The 13654-nt window shown below is 33.1% G+C and overlaps 1 protein-coding gene across 2 annotated transcripts in view; it reads left to right on the forward strand.

Moving 5' to 3' along the window:
* SLC12A2 (solute carrier family 12 member 2) overlaps positions 1 to 13654 on the forward strand; it is an 84539-nt gene that overhangs the window by 48368 nt on the left and 22517 nt on the right. For both annotated transcript variants that reach the window (XM_010971565.3, XM_074360597.1), the window contains exons 11-17: positions 1308 to 1415; positions 2472 to 2595; positions 3556 to 3657; positions 5112 to 5267; positions 6558 to 6657; positions 10907 to 11018; positions 12468 to 12608. In XM_010971565.3, the coding sequence (XP_010969867.2) occupies positions 1308 to 1415; positions 2472 to 2595; positions 3556 to 3657; positions 5112 to 5267; positions 6558 to 6657; positions 10907 to 11018; positions 12468 to 12608 (843 nt within the window). The remainder of the gene's footprint in view (positions 1 to 1307; positions 1416 to 2471; positions 2596 to 3555; positions 3658 to 5111; positions 5268 to 6557; positions 6658 to 10906; positions 11019 to 12467; positions 12609 to 13654) is intronic.

The following is a 13654-nucleotide window of genomic DNA, read 5'->3' on the forward strand; positions in this document are numbered from 1 at the left end:
ATATTTACACTTACTTGTTCTCATAATGTCCCAGATCAGTTTTTCCCAGATCCAGGATTCAATCTGGGATAACACGTGGCATTTAGTTATGTTATCTTAAAATTCTTTAATCTAGAGCAGTTCCCACCCTGCCTGTTTTAATCTTTCAGGATGTTGGCATTTTGAAGAGTCCAGGCAAATTATTTTGCATTGTACCCCTCAGTTTGGATTTATTTGCTTGTCTTCTCATGGTCTAAGTGATCAATCCATTTTTAACTTCTTCATAGGGAAATGTCTGAACATGTGCAAAGATAGAGAAAGTAATATGTATTTAACATACACACTTTCCAGCTTCATCATTTATCAGTGCATGGCTAATTTTGTTTTATTTGTGACTCCCCACTTCCCAGATTAGTTAGAGGCAGATCCTAGGCATAGATCCTTTTGGCTGGAAATATTTCTACTTTTAGCTCTAAAAAATAAAGACTCTTGAAAAACAGACAAAAACAACCACACTATCAATCTACTATCTTAACATCAAAAAAAGAAACTACCTATTATACAGAAGTATATCGCTCCACCTTGAATATTTTCCCAGAAAACTTGTACCTCAGTTAGATCAACTGTCTAAATCTACCTATATCAGTTGACTAGAAGTAGAGGCTAGAGGAGCAGGTTAAACAATGCTGTGGCGATTGTCAGCAAACTCCAGAGTGTGGGATTTCTGTAGGAGAAATGACATAAAATAATAAAATGTAAAGGAAAGGGTAAACCTGTAGATTGAAAAAGACTTAAGAGGCGCATCAACCAAATGTAAATTGTCATCCTTTTGTGGATCCTAATTTGAACAAACCATTTTAAAAAGCAAGAAGAGGGGGACAGTTTGGGGATTTAGAATGCAGTGGCCATATCTGATGCTGTTAGGGAATTATGCAGTCCTTAGGCTGTCGCAGTGACTTTGTAGTTACAGTTTTTAAAAGTTCTTACTTGTTAGAGGTATGTACTGAAACTTTCATGTATGAAATTATATCTTGGATTTGATTCACAGTAATGCAGAGGTTGGTTCTGTTGAAACTGGGTGATGGATACCTGGCAGTTAAGTATGCTTTTTCTCTGCCATTGTGTGTGTCTCCAAAATTTTACAAAAGAAAAAGGTTGGTTTTTTTTTTACATTAAGGACTAGAGGTAAATCAATTTCAGAAGTTTGTAATACAGATAGCCATTATTACTGTTATTAGATTTCCCCCAATATTAATATCAGTCTTTCATTAGAATAATAAAGGATTTTATTGAAGACTTATTTTTCCATTTTTGTCACCTTTTTAAAGGTAATGAGCATGGTGTCAGGATTTGCGCCATTAATTTCTGCAGGTATCTTTTCAGCCACTCTTTCTTCTGCATTAGCATCCCTTGTGAGTGCACCCAAAATATTTCAGGTAAGTATATTCACATTACAAGCTTTATTAGAGGGGGAGTTAAGGCAATATATTTCAATTTGGGATTTTTAATATTTTTAGTTTATTTGTTTACTTTTATCAACCCCATGTATTTATATGTTATATACAGACACATATGTCGGCTGGTATATTTGATTTTATGCATATAACTGTGAATATGTATACTTATATAAACACTTGTGCGTTTATCTACTGTCAGAGTGTGCTTTTTGAGTTGTTTTTCTGGAAGTGGGGATGAGTTTTTGCTTTTTTGACATACTCTTAGCATAAATTTTCATAATGTCTTACCAGGAATAAAAAGTGAAGTCCAAGACCATAAATCAAAAGAATTAAAGGATCTTGTTACTATTAGCATGATGCCAACTTAAATATTTCATTTTACAAATATTTGAATGTCTAATATATGCCATACATTGTGTTAGGTACTCAATGTAGTGATAATAATATAGATATTGTCTCCCTTTAGTGACCGTTAAATAAACAGCTGATACTGAATATAAAATACTTTTCATTACTAAAACAAATGTAATTGATTCTACAGCTTTGTAATTTTTTTTTTGTTCTTAATTTTTTGTTGTAGTTACTTAGTACAGTAAAAGTATAGAATTTTTTCTAAAATTATTTTCAGTATTGTTTTAAGAAAAGTGATTATTATAATTAGGATTTTTGTCTCTTTAAGTTTAGGCTTTGGATTTGATTTTCTTAAAGTAGGTCACACCTCTGTTATACTTCTTAAGCTTCCAAATTTCTTCTATATATATGTCTGCTTCTTTGACTATCTTCATGTAAGAATTTCAGCCTGGGGTGGGGTAAGATGACTGAAAATTCAGTGGTATTCTAAACCTCCTACCTTTCTGATGCTTGAAATGTTTGAATCTCCTTTACAGTTTGTAGGTGAAGCAGTGTGAGGGGAAAGAAAGAGGACCAAGAATTAGATACTTGGGTTTGATTCCCAATTAACCTATTGTAACTGTAAGCAGATCTGCATATCTTACTTTGATATATTTGATTTTAATATTTACGTTTCTTCCTTAGGCCCTATGTAAGGACAACATCTACCCAGCTTTCCAGATGTTTGCTAAAGGTTATGGGAAAAATAATGAACCTCTTCGTGGCTACCTCTTAACATTCTTAATTGCGCTTGGATTCATCTTAATTGGTTAGTCTATAAATGGTGTGCTAATGTAGATATTGGTGCATTTACAGTATTAGCTGTCAACACTGAATTATTAAATTATAAACAAAATATTATTTTCCCTACTATACTAAGTATGTTTTTGATCAAAGGAAAGTTGTATTAGAAAATACTGCAAATATTTATTTAATAAGGAAGCATAAGGAAAAGTATTCCAGTGTCTTCCATGACGATAGAACCTCTGCTGATCTGTTTGGCACTTTTCCCTCTGATTGCAAGGGAGCTGAAGGGTCTTTTGCTGCTAAAGAAGACCTTGGACTTTCATTAAAAGTCTGATAACGCCACAGGTGTGGAAACAACTCCCCTGTGATTCTAGGAATGTATTTGGTGTAGCTACCGGTTGGCAATATTTAGTAAAATTTCCTACAATCCAACAGTTATTTTTAGGAGTTTTTACCCTACAGGAATTCACATATATAAAAATATTTAGTGTTATTAATTATAATAATGAAAAAGGAAGCATCCCATGTATCTATCAACAGAAGAATGAAACTGCAGAATGATGTTAAGCAGTAAAAAAGTGAATAAACTTGGTTTTCATATATTAATATGGATGAATCTCAAACTTAATACATGTGAAAAAGTTAAATTTTGGAATGATAATATAGTATGATATAGTTTATGTAAATTTTAAAACACCCAAAATAGTACAACATAATGCTTATGGACCATATATATATATGTAATAAAACTATATATTGTCATTGGAAAGAATATTCCAATTTTGGAACAGTGAGGTATAAAAGGGGTGTATCTGAAGTATAAAAGTAAAGTAGATAAATATATATGGCAAAATTCATTAAATCTGGGTGGTAGATGTAGGAGTATTATGTCATTTTCTAAAGGTTTGAAATAATTCATAGTTTTGAAGAGTTAAAAAATGTCTCATATGTCAATTAAATATGCTTCGTGTTTCTTTTGCAGCTGAGTTGAATGTTATTGCTCCAATTATCTCTAACTTCTTCCTTGCATCGTATGCATTGATCAATTTTTCAGTATTCCATGCATCACTTGCAAAATCTCCAGGTGATTTTACATTTTTTAAAAGTTCTGTAAATGTGGTAATGTCTTTGACTTTGGAGAAAAAACTTTAACACGTTTTAAAAGATGGCATGTAGGGGTTAGCTCATTATTGCTTCACTCTGCCTTTATAATTGAGTCAAATTAAATAAGTCTTCAAACTCTCTTATCATGAAGTTTACTGGGAATATTTTGTTTCTTATCATCAAAGCATTTAAAATAGCATTAATCTCAAATTCTGACTCATACTATGAAAGAATTATTTTCTTCTTTTTTCCCCCTATTTTATTGTTTAGCTGATTGCTTTTTCAGTTCTAAGAATATTATTATGATATTGTTAACCTGTCCGGCAGTATTGTTAACACAGTGAGTTCTGTGAAGTTCTAATATAAGGGGCCTTTTTCAACTGAAAAAGTACTCCATTTTCTTTTTTGTGGGCATTTTGTTAGAAACCATCACAACAGTTGGACATTAGGGAAGGAAATGAAGGTCCAAAAGCACTTTTCCTTCTAAGGGTCCAAAAGTTTTTCAGAACAGAAGGAAGTATGGAAACTTAGGACAGAAACAGCTTCGGTTTTTACTTTAATAATATAAATTGTAGAGGTGGGTGTGGCTGTGGCTATGAGAGGGCAACACAAGGGATCCTTCTTTTGTTGGACTCTTCTTTATCTTGATACACTAATATCAGTATTTTAGTTGTGATATTCTGGTATCGTTTTGCAAGATGGTATCAGTGGGAGAAACTAGGTAAAGGGTCCCTGGAATCTGTATAATTTTTTCAACTTTGTGTGACTCTGCAGTTATCTCAAAATTAAAAGTTTAATTTTTAAAAAAGAACATAAATTTTATTGAAATGATTTTAAGATAGTATTTTTGACTCTGGAACTACCTATGAATGAAAATTTTAAAGCATGGGTCTTTAACATTTTTTAGAGTGAGCTTAATACATACTTCACCAAATGGGAGGATAAGTTTCTGTAGTCAACTCTTAGTTTTTCTAGTGACTAGATGAATTTTTAACAATTCTGAAGAACAGTTAGTTTGAGTTGTTTTATATATACATTAGAATTTAGAAGTCTCATGTTAAGAACCAGAAAACAAAGCCGCAATATTAAGGACTGAATTTGAAACCTAATTTTTTAATCTTCTTTAGTGTTTAGTATTTGCTGAGGTACGTCAATTTGTATTTTTTTGGTAAGGAACTTTTTAAATACAGAACTAGTAAGATAGAATAATGTGAATGTAAATAGATGTGCCCACTTGATGGCCATCAAGAATCATGAAGTTAAATTGTGATCAATAATGGTCTGACTTTACTTTTATATTTTAACCGTATAGTTAATACTTAAAGCCCTCTCACTGTAGAAGCCGCAAAGAAATTTGTGCATACGTATGTACCGTTGTCTAAAACAGATGACGTATCTGAGTAACTTTCATTTATCTATTTTATTTATTGTTAGGATGGCGTCCTGCATTCAAATACTACAACATGTGGATATCACTTCTTGGAGCAATTCTTTGTTGCATAGTAATGTTTGTCATTAACTGGTGGGCTGCACTACTAACATATGTGATAGTTCTTGGACTTTACATTTATGTTACCTATAAAAAACCAGGTCAGTAGCCTTTTCTATTTAGTATTTCAAGCTCGAAAATGTCTAGAAGCTCTTTGTAACTTTTCATATCTAACCATCATGTTTTGTATATTTGAAAGGTACTTTGTGTAAAATCTAAACTACTTGATTTCCAAATATATGTAGTTTTAATGAAACAATTACTGCAAGGCTTTTTATTCTATGGAATTCCATTCTTACCCATAAGTTAAATATAACTAATCCTGTTTGTAGAAAAGTAACAAATTCATATAACTATCATTCTGTTGCACTTGATATATTTTTAAATTAATCTTTGAAAGGATTATATTTGCAGTACTTTAGTAGCTGTTAGCCTAAGAAGCATATGTATTACCTACTGTGGTTTCAATATCTACTGTAATTTGTACCACGGAACTAAAAAACAAAAAACTAGAAGTATCATAGTATCTTCCCACTAGCTTACTGTGTAGTAGGGAGAGTTGGACAAACATGTTTTAACTGTTTACCTAGATTACCTAGAATGTGTAATGCTGATGGCTGCTGGGTATATCTCCACATAAGAAGATGATGCTACAATCTATTAGGGTTAGTCTAGTATTTAGTATGAGAACCAAGAAAGTCCACTGAGAAAAGTTTGAAAAGTTTTGGCCCAATAGAATAGATTAGGAAGAGATTACAAGAGTAGTTGCGGTATAGTCGTTTTAAACAGTGAGAGAACATTTTGTAATCCAGGTAAGAGACAATGAGGTTTTGGATTAGAGTGGTGGCTTTAGAAATGAAATAGACAAGATACTGCTTTTACTATTTTAGGAGCAGTTATTTCTTTCATATGCCTATTCAGTCTCTAACGTAACAAATGTCTAGAGTCATCATTCGAGTCTGGGCTGTTTATTCAATCAGGAGTAAAATTAGCCTGTTCAAATAACTTGCACTTTTAAGTACTTTATAACAATTACAGAACTGCCTCTTTCCTTTTAGACCTTTGGCTGTATAAACAACAGTTTTTAAATATTTTGTTTATTTGTGACAGACTCTTTTTAATTGTATTCTTCACAGCATGTCTGCTGCCCTATCATGTCAGCCTTTTCGAAATTGTACTTTTTCTTTAAATGTAATTTATACTTCAGATTAACATTGTCTTAATGTCCTGCCATGAACTTGAACTATTAAATGTTCCAAGTGAAATAGTTTATTTTAGCAATTGACTTTAAAGATGTGCTAGCATTGTTTACTTCTCTGTATGTGTCACGCTGGTTATGGATGGTTGTTACTGCTGGTGTTAAATGGTGAACAAACACTGTCCTCCCACAGATGTGAACTGGGGATCCTCCACACAAGCCCTCACTTACCTGAATGCACTGCAGCATTCAATTCGACTTTCTGGAGTGGAAGACCATGTGAAAAACTTCAGGTAAAAGATAAGACAAAATGTTTCTATGTTACCTTAAGTGGCCATCAGTTCGTTTATTGTTCAGTAACATTTTTATTTGCTGGTATTTCATGAAAAGTTTTCTAAAAGCATAGAATATTGTTTTTTGTTTAGGTTTGATTTGAGCAGTTTATTCAAAAATAAGGTTGAGGTTTCTTAGCAAAATTTTGCAGAGATAAATTATCTTACAAAATAAATTACCTTACAAAAAACATTAGGAAAGTTTTGGAGGTCTCTCATTTGAAAACTTTTAAATAGTAGGTGTCATAAGGTGAACTTCTTCCCTATGTGGGTAACTACTGTATAACTACTGAGTATGGAATTTATATTTTTGACATCTTTGTTTTATAATTTTACTAAGGCAGAAAATGTTTTCATGTTAGTTGCTTCTTTCTCATCATTGAACTGGAAACCAGTTTTAGTGATAAAGGAATTGATTAATGCCTTCAAGAGCATTTCTTACTACTTCAATAAATTGTTTTCTTCAGTAAATTGTTTTATATTTTATCTAATGAAATATAGTTTATTTTATCAGTTATCAATTTAAAAACTTTTTAAATTTAATATGCTTCTAATAATTGATAAGATTCGGTTATTAAAGAAAGCACTTGTAAATCCAGAAATATTATTTACTTATATACATTTTTAGAAATTATAGATTATTATTTATATTGAACAATAGTATAAAAATAGGCTTATCATTGTTTAAAAATAGATTGTTAAACAGTCATTCTCATACTGTTCACATACGCCTGGCTGTGGACAGGTGATTTTTCATAGTCATGAGCAATCAATTCTCATCGGCTTCTGCACAAAAAACACAGAAATAAGGTCCTTGTTTGTCAGTAAACCAAAAGACAAAATCTTTTTAAAGGAACTCTGAAGAGTGGATAAGCACCAGAAAAGAAGTTCTCTATCGAGTTTCTCCCAATAAGAAACATCTTTGTATATTCTTTTTGTTACTTTTTGGGCCCCCCTCCCCCCAACTTATTTCCAAAATGAAAGGTTTCCATAGACCACAGATCTTCAGCTTTGGAGTAGACAGAAACTGGAAAAAGACAGAGAAATGAGAGCTCTCAGAGGAAAACTTTAATTACAACACATTTCGAACATCTTGAATAGTTGATGCCAGAAAATAGAAATTGTTCCTTTATATAAAAAGTTATAGCCCAAAACTGAGAGTATGACCAAGAGTCAGAGTTAATTTATCATTAATAAAAAACTTATTTTGGCTTATAGTAATGAGAATTTTTTAAAAATTTTATTTTAGTAAATGTTTTTAAATTTTTATCAGAATTGTACATGAATATAGTTTAAAGAGGAAAAACTTAGGTTTGTTTTGAAAATTAGTAGTTACCCTATTTCTCATCCCTGTTTCTCTCATACGACAGGCAACCACTTTCAACTCTTGGCTGAATCGTGTAGTATGTTTTACTTCATACTCCCAAATAACATGTTTGCCTCGATGTATTTTTTGAGGTTTAATTTTAGGCATTATCTGTTGATGTCTTTCATGTATGACCACCACACACAAGAACCCTTCTCTTTATCTCACCCTCCCAGTACATCTTTCGTGTCATTATTTGGACTAGATTTTGTTTGATCATTTATATCTTTATGATTTTTTAAGCATGATTTGTAGGTCAGCCATGTAGTAAGTTACAGTTGCTTTTTTTTCCCTGTACAGCCGTTTTGTTTTCTATGTAACCAATAATTTTCTCTCTTCTTTTTTTTTTTTTTCTGTTTAAATTTCTCTTTACCACTATCTCAGCCTTCACCAAACTTGCTGAAAGAGTTTGTTTTCTTCGCTTTGTAGTTTCTATTTCCTTGAAGCATCTTTCTCCCTATTTCCTGTTTCTTTAATTTGGGTTCTTAGATTTAGCCTTGTCTGAAGTATCTGTGATCCTCAGCCAGGGAAGTTCTGTATTGGTGGGTTCAGAACTTGTCACAGAAGCTCTTAATGTAGATTAATGTGGCTTTGCTGGTTCTTTGAGAAGTTTAAGTCATCTTAAAGGCTTTCTTTTTTTGATCTGATTAGATTTCCCAGAAAAGAATCTTGTAATCTTCTGCTTGTTGATAATGTTCTGGCTACCGGAGTTCTAAGAGCCAAGTAGAAAGGCAGCTTGGAATTTTTGAGATTGAGCATATAGTAAATGTTCTCCTAACTTCCGTACTGAAGTAGCTGCTCCCGCTCTCAGCTCTTACTCCCAGACCAGAGGCCCTCTCTGATGAATAAGCTCTGGCCTCACAGAATTGGAGAGAGGCAGGGATAGTTGCCCATCATAGTGATGGAAATAGTTTGGGTTCATGTAGGTGTTTCTTCTGCAAACTTTAAACCTTCTTATTTTAGTTTCTTTAATACATTATCCCAGCCACTTCCAGAGCTATCTGTTGCCTCTGAGTCCCAGGCATTTTGATGATTCTTAGGTATACAGTCAGGCAGCATCACAGTTTCCTCTTACGCTCACTTAGCCTGTGCCTGACTTGTCAAATCGTTTATTGTCTTCCATCTGCTTTCTGGCTTTAAATATCTCAGTGCTATTGTGTCCTATACTCTTGTCCATATTTTGGGGGCCTTAAAATTTCCCATCCTACCGTGGAGATTTTTGAGGAAGGACTTAAATGAAGGCAGATGTTCACTCTGCCACTGTTACCAGAAGTCATTCCTAATATATTTTGTACTATACCTTTTTTGGTATGACAAAATTATACCAAATTATGCCTTTATGGTATGTTTACTGTTTGGTAAAGATAGGGACTACAAGTGTGTTTTTCCACAGTAATAGGTTATATTAGAGTGTAGATTAGCTACCATAATAAAAAGATGAAAAATATGCAGTGGTTAAATAAGACAGACATCAGTGTTACGTGATAGTCCAGATGGATGGTTCATGGTTGGTAGGCAGTGGCTGCACTTGATCATTCAGGTCCCACATTCCCTGTGTCTTATCACTCTGCCATCCCCTGGGACGTGTTTTTATCCACGTGGTCAAAGTCATTGCTACCTCCACAGTCTAGCTTATAGGTAAATGCAAGAAAGTATGAAGGGTGGCCAGCTCCCTTTTTAAAATGACATGATGTGGAAATAGGAACATCGTATGGTCTGTAAATCATTCATAGGGCCACTTTCAGCTGCTAGGAAGGTGAGGAAGTGTAATGTTTAGCTGGGGAGCCATATAACATGCTAAAGCTGAAATGGAGAGACTGTATTAGTAGCACTCTGGGCCATAGAGGTTGATTTCATGTTTGGTTGTCTCAAAGCAATTTCCCCAAACGGGATTAGTTTTTCAGATAGCTTGCTAAAATTCTGAATAAGTTAGTATTTTTTTAAGTCTTTATTCAGATTTTCATGGTTATTTTCTGAGCATGGTTAGGAACTACCCTAACAATTGAGTAGTTAAGTCAAAATTTTAGTCTATTTATTATTTAGTCTATTTATTTAGTCTATTTATTATTGTTGAAGTTTCTTTTAATTATATACATTGTTGTGTTAAAGAATTTTTGTGAATCTGTTTGAATTTATAAAATAGATACCTGAATACTTTTTCCTCAAACAAGATTGACTTTTATTTCTAGTTAGCGAAAATCAGGACTTAAAAATAATATATGAAATATATGAAAATGTTTGTACAGACAATTGAATTCAATTCTGGTTTTCATCATAATTAATTAGAATTAAAACTTTGAGTTCAAATGGAAACCTTTTCTTCACCACAGGTGGTTTTACTCATATGACAATAGTCGTTAAAAGTTAAGCTAGATTAAGGAAGGCTAATATTACAAAGTAGAATTAACTATGATGTGATCAAACTAAGGAGGAAAGTGACCTGTTTTCTACATGAAGGCAAGGCTATGCTTTCAGGATGTTGTGAACTCTGTGAAAGAACTTAAATATTTATTACCTTCAGAAGATGAAGAGTTGTTATATATTTTTAATTAACATGGTCCTTTCGTTCTATAATACCTACCAGAATCTTGATGTATAATATTACCTATCAACTTAGGACATTTGGCATGTTTGTCCCATGAAGGTTTTGTTGCTGTATTTCTCATGTACCAAGGAACCCTGGTTAAGTCATCTTCTGTAAGAATCTTGTGGCTTGTGTCTTAAGGACAGTTGCGTAAAGAACAGTCTAGCGTAATATCTTTAGAGAACCAATGTAACATCATGTCCATGTTACCAAAAGCCTAAATTTCTCTAATTTTGTTTTTCTTTTAAATCTTAAATTAGGCCTCAGTGTCTTGTTATGACAGGTGCTCCAAACTCACGCCCAGCCTTACTTCATCTTGTTCATGATTTCACAAAAAATGTTGGTTTAATGATCTGTGGTCATGTACATATGGTAAGTATTAGTTTTGTTTTCTGTACTAAAAGATTTTTCAATTTGTGTATATAATTTATAATTTGTGGGTCTTTGTAGATTTGAAATAATTTGAATAGATTTCAGCAAATTATATTGCTTTGGCTAAGAAAAATAGCTTCTTGCTAACTAAGGAGCCTAAATGGAATTTAGTATGTGTGTTTTCTTACTGATATTTCTCAGCAAATCTTGAGAATACTGGAAACATTAATTTACCACAAAAAAGGAGGCTGGAGAAGGTGGACAAATCATGATAAATATCTAATATCTGTTATTTAAGAAGAGCAGAGTGAATGCTGAATGTCCACATTCAGACACTTTAATTGCTCATTCATTTTAGTTTTATTCATGAGTAAGAAAATTATTAAAAATTAGGGATAAACGTCATTCAAAAATTGTTTTCTGTTTTGGGCATCTTGGCTGTTAAACACCATCACTAGGTGATGGATCACCTTTTCTGCATAAGAAATTGGAGTATTTATTTGCCAGATGAACTTTTCTCCCAAGCTCTATTGTTTGTCGTGTTTTGGTGCTAGAAATACATGTTGTATGCCCCACGTCCTAGCCCCTGCTGGAGTTGATCTTCTACTCCTATAGTAGTGAAGTCAGCTGCATGCATTTGTGTGCGCGCGCGTGTGCGTGTGTAGGGTAGTGGAAGAACACATTGACTCCATTTGGGACTTGTGGAGTTTTTATAGTTTGTCTCCAGATTGGTTAATTCAAGCTGGGGTCTTGAGCATAAGAAATTACAAATGGGGCAATGTTTCTACTAGGAAAGATAAATTGTATTTTTCCTTTACTTATTCATGTATATTTAGGATGTGCTCTTAATCTTATTTTTAGATTTTTCTTCATACATTTTAGGTAAGACATGTAACACATTTTATGTGTTGCTTGCAAGGATCAAAATAGAATTGCAAGTTAAAAACTCATTTCCTTTCTTCTGTTATTTCATCGTTTCACAGAAGTATGAAGAAAAATGTATTTGTATGGCTCACTTTGATATTTAGTTATATGACTAGGTTACTGAGAATTAATTTGGTTGAAATTAACATTTGGTTGAAACAAAAAACAAGCTGGGAAACTTTCTGTAGAAACACAGAAATTCTCTTATTCTTCTTTGTGTAATTTCTTCTCCATTTTTAATTTCTAATTTCTCTCATTTACTTAGTATTGAAAACTTATTTTTCGGTCTGTGTTTCTTCCTCTTTTCTTCTACCTTCTACTGTCACCCTCTGCATTAACTGTTCCCTCAACACTATCTTTTCATAATCTTAAGTATTGGAAAGAATTCACTAACATGAAAATAAAATGCTGTTATTATGCTCTCTTCCACCCATGTTTAGAAACTTTGTTTGAGCCAAGATAACAGGAAGGTTTTTATAAAGGTGGAATAAATAACCTTTCATTGTTCATATTTTTACCTTAAAGGGTCCTCGAAGACAGGCCATGAAAGAGATGTCCATTGATCAAGCCAAATATCAGCGATGGCTTATTAAAAACAAAATGAAGGCTTTTTATGCTCCAGTACATGCAGATGACTTGAGAGAGGGTGCACAGTATTTGATGCAGGTAAATTTATTGAGCCTTTCAAATGATAACATTTTAGTTTTGTGTAAGCTTTTAAAAACTTTTTTATTCCAGGTTTCATTGTTCATATTGATACAAATAGTAAATCTTTTAAAATATCTTTATTAAAGTAGACTAATAGAGTTTATACAATTTGAGAATTAAAGGGACTATAGAACTACTGCGCTGTTGGCTGTAAATAGTAAAGAACCTATTTGGGAATTATCCTAGCCTGTTCCTGTTCTTCTGTAAGATATTCCCCATTCACTCCCTACTGCACCACCTCACTAGGCTTTTTGAAGAGTAGTAAGTAATGGCAGTCCTTAATTTTTTAAAAATTATAGATCCTTATTATGTTTCTCACTATTATTTTACTAGTACTAAAACTTCTCTTTCAGTTTTGTGTGTTGCATAGTAGCTGGAATGTGGGGTTTGTACTAAACTGTAGGTTTAAATGCTAGCACTGCCACTTCCTTATTATGGATTTTGGACCCAGTAAGTTGGTTAACTTCTCTTGAAACTCAGTTTCCTCCACTCTTAGAGGTTGTGGGGAGACAGTGTTTGCCAACTTATTTTTATAGGAACCTCTTCAAAAGAAAGCTTAAGCAAGATCCCATTTACTGTGTTAATTGTGGGGCTGCTTTGTTGAAGTAGAGATGGGAGGCGCACAGTGCCGTTGCTGAGCCTTTTCTGTTGTGTGTTTTTTAAAACTTGACAAGCACAGGGTTAAGAATAGCCTAGGCAATCCTCAGAAATAATAAGGGGTGGGAGTGGGCTTGCTTTGACAGGTATAAAGCCCTATCATTAAACTATCATGATAAAGACATTGTGGTATTGAAGGAGTGCCAGACAATTCAACTAATGGGACAAAACAGAGAAGAAATAGAGCTACTTGTATAGGAAATTTTAATACACGACTGAGATAACACTGAAAGGATGAGCTGGGATAATTTACTATGCGAAAAAAATGATAAAACAGATCCATACAAAGACCACATTTCCAGAGAGATTAAAGACCTAAACATGAAATGCAAAATTTTTAAGCTTTT

This window comes from Camelus bactrianus, chromosome 3, assembly GCF_048773025.1.
Source record: "Camelus bactrianus isolate YW-2024 breed Bactrian camel chromosome 3, ASM4877302v1, whole genome shotgun sequence".
Taxonomy (NCBI): domain Eukaryota; kingdom Metazoa; phylum Chordata; class Mammalia; order Artiodactyla; family Camelidae; genus Camelus; species Camelus bactrianus.